The sequence below is a fragment of the Pieris rapae genome, chromosome 17 (genome assembly GCF_905147795.1).
Source record: "Pieris rapae chromosome 17, ilPieRapa1.1, whole genome shotgun sequence".
NCBI lineage: Eukaryota > Metazoa > Arthropoda > Insecta > Lepidoptera > Pieridae > Pieris > Pieris rapae.
Genome location: NC_059525.1, coordinates 4,979,580 through 5,003,754, shown reverse-complemented (window position 1 = coordinate 5,003,754; position 24,175 = coordinate 4,979,580). Strand labels below are relative to the sequence as shown.

Genomic DNA, 24,175 nt, shown 5'->3' with positions numbered 1-24,175 from the left:
AATACTTACATCAGCAACGTTATTGAGAGGCGGTGCAGCAATGAACACGACGTAAGGAGCGAACTCCGCAGTGCGTAAGATTTTAAGCGCTTGAGGCTCAACGTCCAAAATAGCGATACGTCGTTCCGAGTGGATTCGACGTATTGTTTCCAGTTTCGTGCCGTACATTGCGTCTTCGTGTGTGCCTGTGTTTAGTTCACAATTTAGAATTTTACAAATATGGCGAGGCAGTGCTGGCCTAGTCGTAGTTTAAATCCCCGGGTGTGCACCGATGGATTTTCTGTCTATGTGCGCATTTAACATTCACTCTAATAATCGTGAGGAAACCGGCATGCCTTAGACTCAAAAAGTTGCCGGTGCGTTTCAGGCACGCGAGGCTGATTACCCATTTGCATATTACAGTGACAAACTATCAACAGAAACAGACACAATAATTTGAAGCCTAGACCTAAAAAAGTTAAAACGCCACTGCATTTTTTAATGCATAAGTATTTTATTCCACCCTGACTGTAATAACTAGACTTTAAAAACATATTTGAATAAAAAGACCTTATTTTATTTTATTTTCAAACATATACGACGTCCTTCATTTGATAAACCGCCGGCAACGCACTCGCGAGCCCTCTAGCATTAGGAGTATACATGGGCGGTACCACTTCTCATCAGGTGATATTAAGTCCCCGTTAGCCCCTAGATAACTTAAATAAATCTAAGTTTAAGTATTTAATTCTGAAATATGCTGAAGATTATCTTCTGCTTCTTTCATCATAATATTTTTATAATCAGTTTCATAAACGGCAATAGTAGTAGTGCTTAATGTCAACAGCAAATGTCTAACGCACACAAAACACTGAGTAGAGAGAGATGTTGTCAGTCCGAAATACGGATAGCACTGGGAGTTGGAGTGAGAGAGGAGTCTCCTACCACTGCTGTAAGCGTGACAGAAAGGGAAGCTAGACTGATTGCCACCGTAACGCGTTACGTAACGAAGCAGTTTACACTCCCATAAGAAGTTATCACTTTAAAGGTAATGTAAGGTAAACATTACATATTCAATATAAAATTCTTCATACCGTATTCTAAATACTCATTAGCCGCGATGTCTGCCATCATTTCGTCGTGGGACACGAAGTAATAATGTCTTCCGTTCTCTTCGTCAGCTCTCGGGGGGCGTGTAGTATCTGGAATTATTGGAAATATATAACTATTAAAACGGCATATTAAAATTATTCTATTGTTTCTACTTTATATGTAAATTTATAACTATATACATAATTTTTAATATAAAAATTGAATTGCTCTCATACGAAACTGCAATGCCAGGTTGTAGGAAGAAATTACTAGGAAGTTCTAACAGTAAATAAATTATGAAAAACATATAATGCGAAGTGGAAAATCAAATTCCCAACAATTTTAATAAATTTTGAAATGACCCACTCATCAATCAAATAGCCCCCTTGTAGGGCCATGTTGGAAGAAATCATTAATTCATTCCACCATTGCCTATCCAATTATGTTTTAAATAAATATTGTTAGTTTAAACTGTAACATTCGTCAGAAAATCCATATTTTCTCGTATTCATAATCTTGCATCAAATGTTGGAACAAAATAAAATGTTTTAAATTGATATATTTTCAATGGAACTTTGAACTTTTTAAATTTCAGTCGAATTTCAATACTCAAAATTTCAAAGAGCTTTGAAGTACTGGAACTTTCGAGTGGGTTTTGAAATTTTATAACGTTGATAGAATTAAAAAAAACATTTGTCGGAGCCGTTTGACCGCCACGAAATTTTATGTGATTTGTGTAAACAGAAATTCTACACTGACGCAGCTGAGACAGGGAATTGACCAAATTGGCGGAAAATCTTTATTGAGACTGGCCATCTACACAGGAGACAATAAACTGAAGAAGGTGCGATACACATAGATTCTAGAATGTCAATCAAACATAAATCTAGTTTCAAGAGCTGCATTGTCATTGCTGTCAACATTTTTTTTTGCATTTGGCATATTTGACAGCGCTCAAGACCGGATTGCTACTTGAGATTGGAGTAGTTGAACTTTAGATGTTTTTTTCTCTATGGACCTGTACCTCAAGGGTACTTCACAGTCATACACACAATATTTTTTTTAATTCATTTTTTTTTTCAGCTTTGAGTGGGAGATTTCAATACTTACGTGGTATTGGGTAGGCGTACAAGTCCGGATGACGAGAAATAAGCGTGTTCTTTATGTGACGGCGTCCTACTCCGTGTGCTCCCAGAAGTACTATAGTTTTGCGTTGGAACGCTGAAAATGGTTTAAAATATTTTTTGTTAAGATTTATTCAAATAATTTTGTTCAGGATTAAAGTAAAGAATACTTTTTACTATATATTGTTAATTAAACTTGTCCTGCTTACTGGCTGGTTACAAAAAATAGGTTAACGTCAGTTTTACTTTTAGGCACACTAATATTTATTACATTTTAAAAATCGAATCGTGTTTCTTGCATGTGATTGGTTTAGAAACGTTGACCAATCACAATCAAGCAAAGCCATTCGCAATTTTTGATGGTGTACTAGCCCTTTACTAAAATATAAAAACTTACTTGGTAATTTAACGACTTCCTCATAAGTCACCACATCGAGTTGGTCGAAGACAGCGTTATGTTTTGCTAAGTATTTGTCTTTAGCTTGTTTCTTCTTCCGACCGAATATTGAACAGTTTACTGAAACAAACAAACTAATTATGGGGCGGAGCACATTAAGGAAATACTCTTTATATAAATGTATTTAAATAATTATGTATATATGTGACAAGACCTATGACAAATATGCGCCGTGTACTTTACGCACGAAAAAAGCTGTCAGGTTAGTATAATTGGGCCGCCACGCTGGCAGCTGACTGTTTTAGAAGGACATCTTAAACGAGGTGTTCTTTTTTTAAAAATCGCTTTGCAACTATTACAATAAATAATTGCATTGTCACTTAAAAGAAGAATTGTCGGGCAATTTTTTCAATTGAAAATCAACGTAGCAACTACTATTGGTAATATAAAAGCTACACAAATACAGTCGTAAATCTTAGTTTCGGTATAATAATACAATGCATTACCTGTATTCTCACATCCGTCGGTGTGAGAGACGCATCCGTCAGCTCCTAGCGGCATAACATTACAACACAGTCATGCAAACAACTTGGCATGGATTCGACAACGGCATATATGGCAACTACAATAATCTTGGGAAATGTTTTTGTTCGAATATTTTTTTTCATAGATGGCCAGTAAAATAATTTAAAAAATGGAATAAATAGTTTTGTATTTTAAAGGTGAAACTATTTTTTTAATCTGTCAAAAAAATTCTGGCCAGATTTAAAAAGTAAATCAGAATAACACGAATGGACACATCAAGATAATTTTGGTTTTATGTCATGACTAATTAAAGATGAAATAACAGAGATAAAATTATAATCAATAAGTTTTATACTGGTTATCGTATTATGCGATTATAAATAGAAAAACATTTCTCAAGAGAAAATCGGTTGGGTATTTCAAGACTAATCAACCATGTTTTAGCCTCCTAATTACTTTCTCAACTAATGTTTTAGGCCATTTCCTGGTTTATGTTATTGATAACACATGTCTTCGGGTAACTAGTAATAATAATTTAATAATATTATTTTAAACTTTATAGTAAATATACCAAATGATTTTAAATCCCGGATAACGTCGCCTATAATAGGTGAACGTTTAGACCAATTGCGTTTAATCAATTTGCAAACCAAAAACGAAGGATATTGTTTGGAAAAGTAAGGGAATTTACTCATATTTAATACAACAGTTATATTTAATCGTTAACTGAGATATTAACATTGTTTTCCATCTTGCAAATCAGTTATCTAACCAGGAAAGGGCCTAAGAACGTTATCAATATGTTTACATATACTTGGAAGTTATTAGCCACACTGGTATAGATACCATGCAAGGGCTTCGGTTTTACTTTCATAGGATTTTACATACAATAATGAAATGTTACATACCAACTGCAGATTCCAAAGATGGTTGAAAGAAAGAAAAAATATTAACGTCCAGGTACTATATCTGAATACCAGTCGGTACAAGTCATATTTTATTAATAATATTCAAAATCCATTATAAAAAACAAATGCTTAAGAAATTATGTAGAATGTTTGATTATGATTCTATAACCAATTTTTACTATAGAATGTAAAATTATTTGAATTTAGAATATTATTTTGAATTTTTGAAATATATCGGACGTCATTTTAGAGATTTAAATTTAGAATACTAATAAAAAGTAATTTTCTAAAATATTAATATTTTATCGATTCTTATTTTTCATTCTAATTTAAAATACTACAGATAGATGGATTTTTAAAGATGGGTCTAAACATTATTTTCTATAGAAAAGTCTATGTCTAACAAGTACGCAGCTGGTATATTAGATATAGAAGCTGGGTATAATTTTAATTTATTCTAACTGGCAAAGTAAACTAATGCACATAAATACTTAATATAATTTTTACTTAAACAATACCGAATTTATAGACGTACTATTAATTACATTACTGTTTGAAATATAGTGATGTATATGATTACGATTAATAGTCTTAGACGTATCAGTCTCTTCACGATATTTCGTACGAGTATATATATATGCGCATAATAAAATTCATTGGTGGACAGGTAGGATTCGAACTCACGATTGTTAAGAATTTCTATAATGATGACACCAAAACCTTGATAAGTACGTTTATGAATAATTTGCTCTTAATCATAAATATTGTTTTTTAAATACAGATAATGTTATTACATGTAAAAATGCTTATGTATTCTAACAATTAAGGCTAACGAAGGAAGCTTACATTTAAATATTTAACGAACATCCCCAAACAGTCTTTACAATACATACACTACTATATGTTACATATAACTTCGTTACGTATATAACCCATAACATGGATTCCTATACTAAATAGATTTTTTATAGCTCAGTAGAAAAGGCAACAAAAGAACGTAGAAATAAGCATATCCCAATAGAAGCATTGTTAGTACACAAATATCTTGGCAAGACCTTAGATTTCCCTTTCACTCAGATTTAGGTCGCCATTAAACAGGTCGAACGAAAATCAGGCCTCCCATTCAGTGAACAGCTGATTAGCCAACATTTTTTGAAATTGGAATATTTTTATCAACACCGTTATTGATAATTCATATGATATGACTTTGAAATTAGAACATCACTGATGAAGATGAATATGTCGTAAATGGTGATTTACCCATTGGAGAACGCTTTTAAATTTCATTTTTGAATGTAAAATATAAAACATTTAATATCTATTAATAAAACTTTTGAATTTAGAATATCCAGAATGTATTTCCTTTTGTTTTTGAGTATTGAATAAAGTAATTAAAAATTAAATCTATAATATTGAGCATAGACAAAGCCAAGCAAACACAATCAATGTAGAATATTAAACAAATAAGACTTTAATATTGGTCCTAGAATTTTTTGAGTTTAGAATATTTATTGGTAAGTAAATATAAATCAGCACAGACTTGATCAGCAGTAAAAGTAAATAAAAATTGAATTTTGGTAAAGCCAAACACAATCCAATTGGCAACATGTGGTTAAAATTATCACATAACTCAGATTGAACATTATACGGCCATCAAACTATAACAAAACATATTGTATTAAACCTATTACGACCGCAATTCAAAGGACCACATGACATGCAATTATGCGGTTATGTATCAATAACCACAGATATAATCTGTATCTAAATTTAATTTAAACAATATTTTAATAGCCTTGTTTAATTAGTGAAGGGAAGAGCTAAATACTATACTCCGACACTTGCCGATTTAATCTGTTGATCTTAGTACAGAAAATGGCGGATTTTCGCATACAACTTTAATAATAAAGGAACCAAGAGGTTGGCCACAGCGGGATTGTTAATCTGTGTTAATGATGTCACCGGCGACTTATTTTTTTTCGTACACATATGGAGTATCGTTCTTTATGCAAATTTTGTAGGATTTTCAAAACGGCTAAAATAAACATGGACATTACTTTCGTTTTGTATGTGCGCGAGATTTGGCTCTTCGACAATCTAATTTCGCCACAATTTTCTTAGCTTAGCTATTTGACTTATTGTTCAGTTGCTATATATTAAAGAATGAAATTTTAAAACTGGATACTTTAGTATACAGCTAGTTTATATCTAATAAACTGTTTTTGGTTAAAAAACACTAAAACTAAAATTTTACAATAAAAATTATAACAAAATGATGATACAAAAACGGGTTTACATAATAAAATCAAAATTATCCAACCGGCCTAGCAACGAACTATAACTTATTATATAAAGCGATAAACTTATCTAAAACTTCACTCAAACTACCACGTTTAATAAAAACCCTTATAAATAACTTACAAATATATCGTTACAGTAACTAACCTTGGTCAGTATTAGATTTCTCTGCAGCGGCGCAAGCAGCTCTCCATTCTTGAAGTTCAGGACTTGGTATGAGACCAGCCGAACCACCCGAGGCATCCTTTCGAGCTTGCCACCAGTGTGAATCATCCTTGCTAATAATCTGTAAAAGTCATGTAACAATGAAAGGGCAATTCTAAGGGCGTGCGTACAAAGTACACATATCAGAACTTCTTTGTAAATTAATTATTACTCAGCTAATATATATATATAAGCTTTGTAATTATTATGGAGTCATTATAAATGCATATGTATAATTCTATTTTTAGCGACATCTGTTTCTTCGTGACGGTATTCAATATTGAACAGAATTGGCTCACAATTATTTTTAGAAAGCAGAAAAGAAATAACACAATTGACTATAAGCAATACATACAATTAACCAAATATATAAAAAAAGTTTTTGCGAGTTATTTTTATTAAAATAGTGATTATTATTATTTACGTTTTACATAGACAAAGAAAAAATCTATAGCACTAATATAGATAATAGTCATTATGGACCATACAATTTTGAAGCACGTTAAAGTAAAACAGTTTTAAACAATGACTCCAAGATTTTTTAATTATTTTCCTATTTTGTTTATAAATTTATTAAATCAAGGCTGACATGAATGGACTTATCTCAAAAGACTCGGGTGAAATCAAAAACTTTCAAACTTCACATCACTCTACGTAATTGGTTCGAAAGTTTAAATTAAACCACTTTGGGTTAATTCAGTTGAAATTCCGATTAAATCAATGTACCAGTAAATTGAATACAGCTTAAACATAGACAGCTGTTGATAGCATTATCTCAATTAATATCGAAAACATTTTTACATAAAATATGGCATTACCATTGAATGGGCGTGAATGGCAATTTAAATGTAAGGTTCTTATAACATTCGTATTTATAATATATTAATTTATTAGGAATTGTAATATTTAGTCTTTTATCACACATAAAAGTAAGATTTATAACTTTACAAAAACAAAACATTTTAACCTCATATAGGTGAAACTATCATTGATCCTTGGTTAACAGGCGAAAGAAAATCGTATAATTCGTAGCGTAAATCTTCAAATTCGAGTAGTTTTTTGTTCTTCTCTAGAGGTTTCTATGAACGAAAAATTGGGAATAAAAATGTTTTGGTATAAAGGTTCTTATTCCGAAAAAGCGAACAGTCACTCCGGGTTAGCATAGCAAATTGTTCCATATGTGTAATTTAGCATATTGTTTGTATGCAGCTATTAAAAACTAAAAACGACAAATTAAGGCGAGAAGAACTACGCGGGGCAGTTAGAGTTTTTCAGTTTAAGTCAATGAATTCAATAAAGACTTACTTGTAGAATATCTCCTGTAGTAAAAGCTATTCCCGCTTGAGCGCAAGGTATCAATTCATCTTCCAATGGATCATAGTCGAATTGCGCTCTGACGAAAATCTACAAGAAAAGCAATTTATTACATACCTTATGAAACATAAACATTAACGACATATATAGCATTAATACCATAGATTCTGATGATATAACTAATGATGAGTATAATTATGATGTGAACGTGGACTACAATGTGCTTTTAAAAATTGAGACAGTACACTAAACAATTATAATCTACAGTGAGATTAATGAAAGTGTCCACATGTCCTAGGGACGGCACCGCATTTTTTTTATATTTTCGAATGTAAGTTGATGTTGACATGTGTTTGTCCTAATTTTGTGGTCCAATAAAAAAAAAAAAAAAAAAAAGAGAGAAAGTGATGGAGCAACAAGCGCACAGAAACGGGACGGGGACGCGTAGCCCGAATAACACAACACACAGTCCAACATAAACATAACATAAATTAGCGATACTACTTACTAGAACGGGCGAAGGCTTTATCCGGAATAGCTAGTAAGAAACAAAAACAGAATGTTTTTAGTAAAAGTTTTAGGAAGCTCTAATGGATTTATGTGCGCTTGTCGACTTTAAACTAGAAGTCAAAGCGCCACACAACTATTTAATCACACATTTAACTACTTATTAGTTTTTGTTATTAATCAAACAGCATTCCTTGTACAGCCCAGGGAATCAAACAAACTAATCAATAATATTACCTCGCATGGTGGAGGCGCGGAACGGTATGAGGGAACTATCTTGAATGTCACGGATCCTCTCGCTTCGCGCTGAAAATTGTAAGTTCTTGTATAATGGCTGGCATTTCGACATTCGAATAGGACACCCCAAATTAAATGAGTCAATTTCTTACACGATATGTATATTACGGATACAAAAATGAATTAAAGTTTTAATTTTGAAAAACTAAGAATTTATTAGCAAGAATATTGTACGAATAATGTTATTATGGTACAATCTAAACTTCGCATATTCTGCCACACATCTGGCGTCCAAATTTCACTTCAAATATTTAAAATAGAAGTTGCAAATTACGAGACATTGTGAGTTATATCATTATAATTAATTCTTATATTATGTATATGGTTATACATATAGTATTATATATAGTATAGTTATTATTTTACCTATTAAACAAAACTTCATATCCAAAGGAATAGTTAATAGAACGCTTTTGTTTTAAAAATTCTAACCTCTTAATATAATATATTTTAATAAAAGTATTAATTTAGATTCATTTCCAAGATTTTCTGGCCCCTTTTCTGTGTCAACAATGACACAGTGTATATCAATGTCATCTTCAGTATTAAGTACAGTTGACATCAAAAGACGTCAAAGTTTACCAGCATTCTTTGAAGCTGCGCGACCGATTGGTTAGCGACGGGTGTTCCGTTGATCTCCTTGATCTCATCTCCGACGTGGAGAGTTGCCTGCCGATGGATCATCCCTCCGTGCATTATCCGGGCCACAATGCATCGACCATCGTCCGCCAACTTCAGTGTTATACCCTGCAATAAAAATAATATATGTCGTATAAGTTCAAACAACGACCGCTATTTTCCGCTACCGCCGACGTATAGACCGCTAGTCTTGACTTGTTTGGAATATTCATAGCGTCAAATTACCTGCATCATGAGCATACCTAGCATATATCGTGTCAGCTCCCACCCAGCTTATTCAAACAACTCACGATTTAGTGACAGTATTTTACTATATTTCTGAGCTATGAAAAAGTACAAATTTAATGTTTTTTTTTTATATTCTTCGTTTAGGATCTCCGATTTTTTTATATGATTTCATTATGTGTGGTTTTTGCATTTTACCCCTGTATTTCTTATTTTGGTTTTTTCCTTAATAGGGTTATCTGGAAAAGATCGCTAGTTGGCGATACGGCCCCTGCATCCCTTTTGTATTGCATTATTTGTTTTTCTATAAGTGTAACGTATATAAATAAATAAATACTGTTCCCTAAAAAACTTTATAAACCTATATTTAATAATTGTAGAATTAATAATACAGTCACATTTAATCAAATCAAAAGTATAAACTGCTTCTCTTTAACGCAGATATTTTTAGTTTTACTGCAAAGTATATTACGCAGTACTTGACCTTTTTTGCAAATATACGTTTATTTTTTGACAGAAAATTCTTTAATTACAAAGAAAGCTTAATATAGTCTAATGACTCATTTGAATAATTCTATTTCATATGAAAGCATGTACGTGAGTTAAATTAAAAATTCGGATTGTTAGTCTCTGGTTTGTTCATTTAAAACGGCCTTTTAGGAGGGTCTACTGTTTTCAACGTGTTATAATTGTGTAGGTATTTTACGGAATATTTATTATTATGTATATTTACTTATTTATTTATTTATATAACATTGTGGGCCAAGTACAAATCTTCACAAATAGTTCTTTTTTATATATATAACAAGACGGTGACGGCGACGTATTAAATATACCTATAGTTGATCGACTTTTTTTATAGAACAGAAACCGTGCAGAAGGCACACCTGACGTTCAGTGATTCCACCACCCGTAGGCACTCAATACCATAGGGCTGAGTGCGTTGCCGGCCTTTTAAGTGGCAGCTGGTTCCACATTGTGGTGTTGCGCGGCAAAAACTGCCTTGAAAAATGCTCATTTGTGGAATGTCGAACAGCGAACATCGAGGTGATACGGTTGGAATTTTGGTTTCTTGTGGTGATTCTTTCGTTGGTTGAGATGGACTTATTCATTCTTTTTGCAGACCTTACATAAAAGACTCCTACACTCGTTCTGTTTTGCATGAATCTGGCTCATAGCTGCTGTAGTAATTTATATATTTAATTATAAGTAATCTAACAGCTTATACTTATACGTATTATAATACAAAACACTAAGACAATACAGAAAGCCAAAACAGATTACATAGGTAAACAATTTATGTATAAAAAACAGAAAACAAGTAAGTGCATTAATAGATAAAGATACATTTAAAAAAAAAACAAAAGAATAAAACTTAAGTGAACTGAAATTTAACATTTAAAAACAACAAATAATACTTAGAATATAAAACTACTGTTTAAACAAAATCCGAGTTTTCCCGCTTCTTCAAGTACTTCTTGACATCATAATTTAAAAACTTAATTATATGAAAATGAAGTCGAACTAAGTTAATTCTCAGTATTATAGCTGATTTCCAAGTTAAGATAAAGGTGAGAATGCAGCGCATAAACTACGATTTCCATATTTGGCAAAGGATCGCTTTTACAACCCCGCTTTGAAGTTCAGTGAGCTTCGAAGCACACGTTGGGAAGTTTAAGATGCAAAATCGTCCATTAATTAAGGGAATATATAACTTCGTGATGCGCTATATTTATTGCACAGGTCCTGTATTGGTATGATAAATAGTTGAGAAGTTTGCCGTTCTGGATAAACAAGAATTAATTGGTGCTTATGTAATACATTAGATATATTACGTTTGGGTCAAACCGGTTTTCTCACGATGTTTTCCTTCACCGTTCGAGTAATGCGGACATAGAAAGTCGATTGGTGCACAGCCAGGGATCAAACCTACCACCTCAGGGATCAGAGTCGCATGCCACTACGCCAACACTACTCTATATTTTAAATAAGGTTCATTAATTCTAGAATAAGACATTCAGTTTGGTACGTTTTAGTCAAATTATTGACTCTCAGGATGAGAGTTATATACCTAAGAAAGGTTCGGCCCCGGCAGTGCACTAATGGACTTTATGTATTTATGCAACACTCGCTTGCATGGTGAAGGAAGAATTCGTAATAAAACACAAATCCAATATTTCGTCATCATGCCGTCCCAGACACAGAATGCAACAAGGCGAAACAGGTACAGATATATGAGGCCCGGACTGTAGACTCTTTGTATCTGTTTTGTTTCCTAAATAAATATATAAAAAGTTTTTTTTTTAAAATAGCTATAGGCTTAGTTCAACTTTTATTAAATAAAGATTGGTCCCAATGAGACAATTAAGTGTTATATTAATTAGCATCCATAATCTATATACTTAAACTTACATATAGGCGATTCATAATATTAGTCTAAAACACCTACCATCGGTTCATCAGTGTTCTTCTGGAATTGAACGAGTCGTACTCTGGTCACGTTCTCGAATTCGGGCTCTGTGTCCTCCTCATCTTCTGTGGCCTGCGGTGCGCGGCCGTTGACAGGCGGTGGAGACGCGCGAAGTGACTCCTCTCCGTACACTTCGCGCGCGACCACATCGTGAGCTTGTAGTAGAGCCTGAAAAAAGTAAATAAGATTATGTATTTATGAAAAATACTTCAAATTGCAACTATTAGTTCCTAACCATTTAAAGATTCTACTCCAAACGCGTTCTTGCGGAGATAATTGAATGGATTTATAAGATATCATAAAATACACATCTCAACCATTAAATGAAGTATTTGTCTTGGTTATTATATAATGATCTTCTTATATATGGTGTAATCAGTTTTGGTTAGGTAATTAAAAAATCTGTGGATTATCAATATACCGTTTCATAGCATACAAGTGAAATACTTTGCGTATGAGAGGTGACGGGTATAAAAATATTGTAACTGAAAAGATAACTTTTAAGAGAAGAAGTACATATATGTTTGATTTTTAAATATTTTTGTAAATACAATAATTGCGATTAAAAAACAACTATACAACGTGTAGTTGTTACGTTGTGTAAGTAAAAAAGTTATTTTTAAAGAAAATTATATCTGAAACATAAGAATAGGGTTATCTTGTGATACGATCACCAAAGCGGTTCCCAAATCTCCTATAGATAAACATCTGATATAAATTTATAACAATTTTAATTATGCAGTAGTTTAGTTTACGTTCTAAATACGATCACTTGTAAACCCGAACAGGCTATAATATTTTTGAGAATGTAAAACCTTTAAATTCCGATTCAAAGCGCTAAAGAGCGATTTCTAAAAATACTCCATTACGAACAAAGGGTAAAAATCGAATGCAAGAAAATCCAAAATTTCATTTGATTCCGGCGTCGATAAGTCGAAAAGAATTTTCCATGTATCTGTAACAATTTTTCTTCTTTTCAATTTTCGATTTAGCGTTTTGGCATGCGTCTCGTTGCAGATAAAATCTGGGTATTGGATTTGTGGATTATCCACAAAATTCGGACACAACTGTACAGTATAGATTATTAATATTTGATAAAATATCTGTAATAATATCTGTAAGCGCCACCAAACAACAAATTGTAGAAGCTATTGGATAAGTTTAAAAATATTTTCTTTTCTCGCAAAATTCTATTGTTTTTTTTCATAGACTACATTCGAAATTCAAACTTTTTGATATTCTTTTGTTCAACGGTTAATTACCGAATAAAAAAGATGACTCAACGAAAATAAAAAATCTTTGAATTGGAATCCAAATTAGTTATTTGAATTAAAAAAGCCGAAACTAGCACAATTTAAGCGTTCTATTTAGGATTGGCATTGATTTTGACTTAATTGCTCTCGTAAATCGAATCTAAAGGAATTCCAACTAAGCCCGTTGAACGTATCGTTTCAACAAGGTTTTTATAAAAGGATTTAATTTAGATAAGTATAAAAACAATGAAATTGTATAGTTTGGGTCAATTATGTAATATAAAGGTGTTTTGACAGAAAAAATATAGGTCAACCACTCACCAGTTATTTCATTTGGTATTAAGTCAATAATTGAAAGTTAAATTAACAAACAAACAAACAAAATATCTTTATTCATCTTGGTACACACAAGTTCACAAGTAGGTACATTTATGAATGTCAAAAAAATTAAATTAATTGTAAATTTACATTTACTACCAGTTCGCAAGTCAATAAAATGTAAAAAAAGAATAGTTCTCAGCTTAGGCAAAAATATGTTTAAGACACTTTAAACGTATATAGACACAAATCTAGAATATAGATGCAGGCATAGTTTTATGCACAGTTTCTTCCTAAAGTATATCGAAACATACGCAGCGCAGTTCGACAAATTTAATTTGAGCGAGAAATACTGGAAAAATCGTTTGAATTCATGCATGCTGGCAACATTGATTGGTTTGTTCAAGATTTAAGTTATTGAAACATACGTTTCAGATTATATTTGAATAAAAAATATTTTAAAAATATACGCTCAATTTAGAACTTGGCATCCGTTTCGAAATTTTAAAAAAATGAATTGTAAAGCCCTGGTGAGTGAGGTATCGACCGGAAGTTCAGAGTTTAGTTACTGGTGATACAGATTTCTTCGGTTTAATAGACATACCTTTTATTAAACATATAGAAATAATATAGGCTTTTTGAAGATTACATCAGTTCAACCACGATAAGTGACAAAATATTACCGTATGACAGCCGTTATTATCTATGTAGCAAACTTGTCACTATAATCAACTATATGACAGACAGATTATGTCTAATTTATATACATCATAAATATAAAGATTATAATACGAAAACACGCTGGCCTTTGTCATTTGAATGGCAAAACCACGCATTTTATAGAAACTTACAGATTATAAATTGACAATATGTTAAATTTTCAATAGTGCATATCTATCGTTGCGTTTATTTGTTTTCTTATCGGCGTCTGCGTAAAATCGAAATGTCGGATGACGATAGAAATAACTAAATTATAATTATTAGTTAGCGACTTATAAATTCAATTTAAGTAAATTAGTGTTATAAGCAAACTCCAGGATAATACATAATCCGCTCTTTACAATCTGCTTTTAAAAATAATAGTACAAATGTTTTAATCCATTACAAATGGATGTATGCAAATTGTTTAATTGTGCATTCATTTGTTTTCACATTCACGGTGACTATTGCTGTGTGTGTATAAAGATTTACATTAAGTATGACAAAGAGTGCCCAAATTAAAATAAATGTATAGTTATATATAATCTGTTAATTAATCGATAAAATATAGAGAGACAGGAAACATTAAATTAATAATGGTCGACTAATGTATAGTAGGTATAGTAATATAATAATACTAGCGACACGCCCCGGCTTCGCACGGGTGCAATGCTGATACTAAATAACCTACAGAAAATCTGTGAACGTTGTATATAAAAATGTGGGTTATCCATAAGAGATAGACATATACCATCACGGACTTTTCTGTAGACCTTTTCAATGTGTACAATACTTAGTACATTATTTTGATAAAACTCGTAGGGCCTGCGTTTGCAATGTAAGCGGAAAAAATGTAATTATTTACGACATCACATTAGAAACCTCAAAAATAACAGTACTTCTCCCCTATTTAAAGGATGTTATTATACATATAAACCTTCCTCTTGAATCACTCTATCCATTAAAAAAATCATCCGCATCAAAATCCGTTACGTAGTTTCAAAGATTTAAGCATACAAAGGGATATAGGGACAGAGAAAGCGACTTTGTTGTATGCTATGTAGTGATACATCATAAATATAAAGATTATATTATTATATTGTACTTTCGTACTAACTGATCTGACTATAATTATCGTAATGTCCTTTAATTGTTTACAAGACATTTTTTGGCTAAGTATTTATTATTATGCGGTTTTTCACTTTTTGCGCTCACTTTATTCATTATATTTTCAGACTGCCTGGACGAGATTTCCGCCAGTTGTAACTTGTATTTAATTATTTTAATTTTACTTCATTGCAACGAAGTAATAAATAAATATTTCTATATAATTAATTGTATATACTTTTTAGTAGTCATTTTTACAATACACACAAATCGTTTCATATACCTAAAATGGTTGCAGTATTCACACCCATTACAGATATACGCTGCTTTTTGTGTGTGACATAATACATAGGCGATGAACGCGGGCATACATTTTTTCTAGGCGCTACTCCGACACGAAGCACCCTCGACGTCCAATATTGCCACTTATGTTTGTAAAGCTGGTGTATGACCTACATTGGCCCGTTTTAGGAGGATTTATGGAAAAAAAAGTGTCGTACCAGGCTTTAAGGGAAGGGAAGGAACTGTTTGGTACGTTTGCCATTAAACTGCCCTGAGAAGGATACGTCAATTGCATTTTTCCCATACGTGCAAATCAAATCAAAAATCATTTATTCATATAGGTAACATAAATAACTTATGAACGTCAAAAAAAAAGAAATATACATTAAATGATTCTAATTTTACATTTACTGCCAGTTCTCAAATCAAGGGCGTAGAACGAAAGAAAAGAGCTGGCAATAAACTCTCCGCCACTCTTGTTAAGTTTTTTTACACAATGTTTGTTAGGAGCTGCAAACATTATATATGACATCTTGAGTAATAAAAAATAATAGAATACATTAAAAACAAAGATTTGTCCTCTATCAGCAAGAGGCATGGTGAAATAGGAGCACGCACTTACATACTCCTGACAACAACACGCAAATACGTAGTATAAACAACTCGCGCAATCAGAAACAAATGAAAATCGATTCATAGTTCTATATGATATAGATTTAGATGGACATAGAAATCATGTCGGTTACGGAGCCCATAAAATCCTTCTCAAATGTTTTTCAGAGATTTATTATTCAGACCCGTTATCGTACACATCTCACATAATATTTAACTTCGTGATCGGAATGTATGGATTTAAGTGTGGATGTATGTGTATCTAAATACAATAAATCAGTCGGATATTACTATTATTCTTAACTTAAATTATTAACTTATTCTAAAACTTAAAATAAATACAAGAAAATATTTATTTATTCCGTAATCCTATAGCTAACACTAATTATCTAAAATAAATATAGCCAGTATGGAATGCATAATATTTACAAAAGAATGTTCCTATTGGACTTATTTAAACTATCTCAGGCTATCATGAATTATGAGCAAATCCCAAAAGCTTTTTTCCATGATAACAGATTCCAAAATCATATTGCTACAAAAAACTTTCAGTTGAGTGTTCAACATGTTCATACAAAGAAAAAATATAATACAAAAAGTCGCCCAAACTCAACCAATTTATATATGCATTGATTGAAATAAACAATTTCATACCTCATATTGAACAGCCTGTAGTACTTTGGAAATGGGAAAAAGTTATTGAATACTTTCAAACGAAAACGTGATCAAGTTTCCAAGCATCGCATCTACGATAACTGGGTTGAAATGAATTATTATTAAGTGAAAGTATCTTCAATCGTAATATACTCTTCAAGGTTTAGTATTTTAATATTATATCTACAATTGCGACCACAGAACCCTAATTACTTACAAAAGAATGAATCGGACACAAAAATGTGTAAATCCTCCTCACCTTTTTTGCAAGGCACAAACGAGCACGAGGCTCGATATGATGTTAAGTGCCCATGGACACTCACATTGCCAGAAGGTTCGCAAGTGCGTTGCCGGTCTTTCAAAAGTTAGTAAGCTCTTTTCTTGAAGGACCCTAAGTCGAATTGGTTCGGAGATACTTCAGTGGGCAGCTGGTTCCACATAGCGGTGGTAAGCGGAATAAACTGCCTTAAAAACGTTCAGTTGTGGAACAACGGACGTGATACAGATATATGATTTACTATGATTAATCCTTACAAAGATGACAATGATTATCTTATCGTGTTATTTTCGGATTTTATTGTACCACCTAAACACGTTAGCATGCGGTATTATAAAATTTTCCGCATCGACACCGAAAAATTTAGTCACTATTTTTGTTTTGTAAAACAAACACACTCGGTAATCCGTCCTTAAATAATGATATGCATATTTGACAATATTCACTTAAAAGTAAATCAATACCAAATCGTTAATAACAGCATTTTAGACATTCAACGAATTTCAAACAGGAATAATTGATTCCAAACTCAAAGTCCCGCCAGCTTTTGCTGCAAAATTGACGTTGAGAATTATTCTAACACTACTGAACTCCACTTACAATTGTAACTGTATAATCAATACGACTCAAAGCAATAAACCGTCATAAGTTTATCTATGAGACAAAGTTTCTTAACTCATGAATCGCAATCATGTACGACGTAATCCGTAGCTGCAATCATTCTTTGAAATCTATTTATTTATTAAAAACGGTTGGAGTATACTTATTAAAATACTAATTTAGATCAAACCCTTATTTATTGAGTCTCCCCTTCCCCATGTGGCTATGTAAACACTTCTTAATTTGAACTCTTGATATTTTGAAATTTATTTCTAGTGCCTTGAGTTTTTTTTTGTCCCTTGTTGTCTTTTGTTCTCTTGTCTACTAATCCGATAGAACTCCATAAAAATTCCCACACCAATTATCCTACATAAAAACATTAAAATTAAACTTTTAAACTTATCAAGAGTCGACTGTATAGTGAAAAAAATAATAAGAGGTTTTAATAGATTTAATGTGTTACCATTTGCTACTTTAGAATATGATTTGAAATTGTGTTAAAACCTTTTTTTTTATATTTGTTGATAGTTGACTATTTAAATTTGAGAATGATTTTTCTTAATACGTTTCTTTCTGAAAACTAAACGTTGAACTTTAATTTGTCGTCTGTAACGGGAATGCAATATTCGTATACCACTAACCGAGACAGTCGTAAATTTACTGGCTACGTGCCTTTCTGCTTAGATTGCAATCGAAAACTAACTGCTTTTGACAGTGGACTTCTGAAATAGTACACTTGGCGTTATACTTTTTTTATATATACAGTCTCTGTACAAAGACATCATTTATACGGTTACGATTTAGCCTAACTTAAGACTAATACGTAATTTAAAACTAACATAATTAACTAGAAACGATATTTAAGGTAACAAAATGACTATTAAACTCACACTAATTCGTTATTCTAAACACAACTTCTTGATAGGTACGCTCCTGAATAATGATATTTTATTTTACTAACGATTTCGAGCATATTCAATATATTAAGTAAATAAATACTATTCGAACAGCTGCTAAACACTATTTCCAACTTGGATGTTCTAAATGCGGAGTGGTTTTCAAAAAACATAAATTTACAATTAAGTAAAGATACGTTTATAATGAGTTATTTTTTTTAGATTGAGTAATTTTTTTGTTATGAACACTTCTTGAACTATGAACTGTTCTTTATAATTTGTAGGTATAAAATTAAATTATAAATATGGGACATTAGAACAGTATCAGTAACGTTGACGACATGGTGCTGTTGAGCCAATTGGTCGGTGGTCTCCGGCGATTGTTGTCTATATGTGATAGGTACGCGGAATCTCAAGGCCTCTGCTATAATGTTAAAAAAGTGAACTGCTCATCACGGGCAGCAAAGATTCTCCAAATTTCTCAAAGAGAAATGCCCTCCGAGTGCAATATAACAATGCTTTCAGGATGTTGTTGGGGCTTTCTCGGTACTGTAGCGCATCAGGTCGGTTTGCGGATGCATACGTGGATGACTTTTCATCAATCATCCGCAAACGAAGAGCCTCAGTGATGCGTGGGGTTCGTGCGAGTACTAACAATATCCTGATGGTTATAGCTAATAAACCCGAATGTACTGCTTTGATATACTGGGTTTATATACCGATATTTATATAGATTTATGAATTTAATGTTTTAATAATTTTGCTAACATAATTAAAAGTATTACTCTATTAACAATATATATAGTTATAAGGGTGTGAATTAAATGATTTTTATTTTTATTTGAGACACCTAGATCCTATAGCAAATTTTAGTGAAACGTAAATTTATTATTAAAAATGTACCTGCCGTATATAGCAATAAGAAAAAACTTGTAATGTGTAATCCTAAGAAAGGTAGGAATTGTTATCATATACAGAAAATTGCCGAAGTAGGAAAATCAAAATTCACGGGAAATGTTAGTGAATAAACAGTCAATTCATGTAGAGGTCAGAGCATGTCTGGAATAAATGCAGCGCCATCTGCCGGTGGCGTTCATCAACTCACGTCATTTCATAGTTTACCTACTGAATTTGGCGTGGAAATATTAAAGTTCCTGGATATTTTGTGGTATCTGACAGAATATCCAACATTTAATCGAGCCATTTTGTGGTTATGATATATTCTGTATACTGAAGAATATTAATTTCAAGTAAAACTAAAACGATACGTAGGTACACACAGGTATCAGTCGTATGTTTATACGACTGATACCTGTGTAGACAGGAAATTGTTTGCCAGGGATACGAACTCAGCACCTCAATCAACCTACATTATTAACTAGCTACGGAAGCTGTATGCGGTAATGTTTTCATAATTATTACAGCATTTTGTGTTCCATTGTATGAGGCATCTCTTAGTAATATTTCGATTGTTCTAACGAACAATAAATACATTTATAACATTAAATGTATAAAAGAAAGTAAAATAAAAAATAAAAAAAGAATATAAAACTTGGTTAGCAAAGCGCCACTCACGCGAGAAATACAAATAATTAACGAAATTTCTGTTGAGTTAGATCTATTTGTTTGTACACTGGCTGAGTTCACAAGAGTTGCTTGCTATATTATTAGTTAAAATATTTAGGCACATAAGTATAATTTTCTTATGTTTTTTATGTAGGATAATTGGTGTGGGTATTATTTTGGCGTTCTATCGAATTAGAAGTAACTGTTAAGGTAGAATAATGTACTGGAAATTAATAAATAAAGTCAATTAATGAAAAAGGAAATTAATAAATAAAATCAATAATAGAAAATTAAATGTCAATTTTCTTTCATTAAGCCTTGAAAATCATTAAAATAAATACCAAGTATTTAGTTGAGTGATAAATTGTTTGGCATAATATCAATAAGATTTCAGTCTGAGATAACGAAAACTTCATCAATCTCGAAACACGTACATACAAAGCTTAATCCTCGAAAGCCTGTCAGACAGACCTAGATCTATTTAACAGCCTTCGTTCCCTTGGACAGTTGCGTAAACTGATTCACTCGCTAGAACTGGGATTACGTTTATTCCTCGGATAGTATGAAAATTCCGCTAGAGCCTTCTAAAGGCGCCTTCGACCTTAATTCTCAAGGACGTAATGTTTATATTTGGTACAAACGAAATCCAAAGAGTAAACAAGTCTCTTCTGGGCGAAAAATATTATTTGAAACATTATTAATGTTGTTTAGATATATGTTAAGCTTTTTTTTGCGTCGCTTGCCTTTAACTAATATAATTGTACCCCAGACTTAATAGAAACGCAATAAAACGTGTTGCAACACACACAAGGCAAGAATTATGAATAATAACTTTTCGATTTGACAAGTAATAAGTAGTGCTTGATTCTAAATTTTAATCAGAGACGTACAAAACATCTATGTCAACAAGCTAGTTATGAAAATAATCTATACTAGACACCAAAGCTCAAAATACTTTCAATTTAATTATTTTTGTTCTGTATACTTAATCTAGAGAGATTATATAACATTATAGTACTGAATTAATGCAGATAAATATATATAATTAATATGAAAGAATTCTCTACCGAATCGAATTATAATTTTGTCCAACTTGTAATGACAAATTAAATTTAATTAGTAAATTTGCAAATTTCTTAAATAACATATAGAAATTACCATTTGTTTCCAGATATATAATGTTAGCAATTGATTCGTATAGAATAATGGCAGTAACGAATAACACTTAAAGAAAGTTTCTGTAAGAAATCTAAAAGAACACAGGAAAACTATAAGACAAAAGCGTATAACCAAAGTTATTACAATGGTCTAAACGTTGGAACAAGATGCTAAATGTCGATTCATTTTCTTAAGCGTCCTGCAATAGAGAATAATTTGTATATGATGCTGTGTACCGTAATTTATGTCAATGAAAGTTTGGGAGAAAAACAAAAGACGAAACGAACTTCACTTGAATTTCATTGGGTCAAATAGAAAACAGATCGTGTCCTGTGCCAGTACTGTTTCGTCTTACGTCTTGTGATAATATTAGTATCGGTTTAAGGAATACAGTAAAACCGTAATAGTTTATTTAGGCGATTGTCATAAAGCATTCAATCAATGCAAGATAACTTCGTAACCATGAATCAAGATGTCGACTAGTGGAATTGTTAATTGTTTATTGTCGGAAGCCATTTGTCTTTAAGATATTGTAAATATAACACCTATATTATTAAACTACACAGATTGATAATATATATTAATATATCATGATTATATTTTAAATCATGTTTTTATCATATAAAACGTCACTAAAAATAAAATAAATAAATCTTATTTCAATTTGCATATTAGTTTCAACCAAAATCTTCAAACAAATGTTGGTTTAATTAGTTCATTTTTATCTGTAATTATTAAATACTTTTATAATGATAATAATATAATAGCCTTTTTATTCCGAAACTTTGTGATCTGTGATATTTAATATACTTTTTTTTATAACAGTTTATGTCGGAGTTCAGTGTGCCACTTGGCAAAAGCCTCCTCGAACCACTGTTATTTATCCTTTGCGATTCTTCTCCAGGTAGCCCGCTGTTAGTTTAAGATCGTCCTCCTATCTTTTGCGTTGGTCTTCTTCGTTTTTCTTCTCTAGGGTACTATTCCGTCAATTTTTTGCTTCATTTTACTTGGAACTCAGTAGCTTATCAGCCGTCCATCTCCACTACATTTGGACTATCTTAGCAGGAATATCTGTAACTCCTATTCTAGCTCATATGTCTGTGTCTGTTTGCTTGTCTTCTTTTATTCTCACCATGCTTCTTTCCAGGATTGTTTGGCAGTGTGCTAGAATGCCTCTGTTTTGGTTAGAGCGTATCATTAAATGCTTTTACAGTCAATTAAATTTCAAGTACGTAGAGCATAAGCAAAATGGTTGTTCTACTCTCTGATCCGTTAATTTCACCACAGATTATCCTAAAACCTATACTAGTAATGGCAGTGTATGAATTCACCGATGTTTAATTGCGGTATAATCTGGCCATAAATTTAGGATTCATGTTTCGCAGTCCTATGTGGTGTACACAAATAGCTGAGTAATGAATTGGTAAAGTTTCAGGAAATTTATTGCACACGCTTTCAACTTGTGAATGTAGACAGGCATGTGAAACAATACTTATCACTTAAAATAAGAGTAATTTAATTGCTATTTAATTACAGTTTTGATATATATGTACGTGTTTTTGGGTTTCCAAAACTTGTATATTGTAATTATTTGTGAATATTTATTTAAAATTGTCCTTTTAAAGTAATAGGAGGCAAATAAGCAGGATGTTTATACCGCCGCCCATGGACATTGCCAGAAGGTTTTACAATGCCGGCCGACCTTTTAAGAGTCGGTACGCTGTTTTCTTGTTTCATGTGAATTTAGTGTAAATAAATATTTCAGTCTTATTAGTAATTTGACTTTATTAACGTTATTTCAAAGTAAAATTTGACGAAACAAAAACGCGTAGGTTTATCGTAGAACTTTAGAAATTCTAATACTATAATTCAAATTTAGCGTTTGACTTGTTTAAATGGAGCATTCTAAGAAGACCCTTTAAAATAAATAATTAAAAAGCCCAATTTAGCTTAAAGGACATAATAGTTTAGATCAGCTTCAAGCCCTTTGAAATGTCCCAGCGCAGTTATGAAAATGAATTAGGAAAGGAAAATAGTATTCGTAGAGTATACAACAGATACAGTTCCTCTAACCGCATTACTCACTATGTAACAGTTGTCGGTTAGTATATTATCAATCAAATGAATAATTTTATACCAACGGCTTTGTGGTAATTATCCTTTCTATCCTTTGATGTACCCAACGTTGTTTGCGTTGGGGATGATTGGATACAATAAGCTGGAAACCCGACAGAAGCTACAGCTCGTCTAATACGTTCTTAAAGACATTATTAGCCAATGTATGGGCATTGGTTGTGTCTTGTATTTCGTTCACTCACATTCACTTTAAACCGATTATCTCGAAATTATTAGTCATAGTTGGCTATAGCCTAACGTACTTTAATATAAACCTTCAATACTACAAAGTGTATAAACATAGAACTACGTCACTCGAACTACGATCGAATTATCTGCTGTGTTATTTCATATCACACATATTATAGTGCGGCACTCACGTTATTTTTTTAATATGAAATAGACAACAAAATTAAGGCAAAGAATACACGATCTATGCATGACTTGTTCATTTATTTTACATTAAAACAAAAGAAAAATGATCTTAGGTAAGTAGCTTATGCAGTCTATGCCAGATAAGTCTGTGCCCAAAGCGCCTCAAGTAAGGCTGCCATTTTTCCGCTATAACTTGCCAAGTGCCATTGTGTATGTACTAGATAGCAAGTGGCGTTTAGCATCATATTTCACGAGCTGTTCGCTTTTTTTTCGTAAGGGTTTTT

At 32.0% G+C, this 24,175-nt stretch overlaps 1 protein-coding gene across 7 annotated transcripts in view; it reads right to left on the bottom strand.

Moving 5' to 3' along the window:
• Positions 1–24,175, bottom strand: part of LOC111003800 (peripheral plasma membrane protein CASK) — a 204,047-nt gene that overhangs the window by 4,009 nt on the left and 175,863 nt on the right. For 2 of the 7 annotated variants that reach the window (XM_022274486.2, XM_022274492.2), the window contains 12 exons: positions 11,959–12,147; positions 9,228–9,392; positions 8,586–8,654; positions 8,350–8,379; positions 7,833–7,931; positions 6,471–6,609; positions 4,026–4,028; positions 3,099–3,143; positions 2,593–2,712; positions 2,182–2,292; positions 1,074–1,181; positions 10–185 (listed from right to left, as the gene is read on the bottom strand). In XM_022274486.2, the coding sequence (XP_022130178.1) occupies positions 10–185; positions 1,074–1,181; positions 2,182–2,292; positions 2,593–2,712; positions 3,099–3,143; positions 4,026–4,028; positions 6,471–6,609; positions 7,833–7,931; positions 8,350–8,379; positions 8,586–8,654; positions 9,228–9,392; positions 11,959–12,147 (1,254 nt within the window). The remainder of the gene's footprint in view (positions 1–9; positions 186–1,073; positions 1,182–2,181; positions 2,293–2,592; positions 2,713–3,098; positions 3,144–4,025; positions 4,029–6,470; positions 6,610–7,832; positions 7,932–8,349; positions 8,380–8,585; positions 8,655–9,227; positions 9,393–11,958; positions 12,148–24,175) is intronic. The other 5 variants (XM_022274487.2, XM_022274488.2, XM_022274491.2 and 2 more) reach the window with 5 other exon arrangements.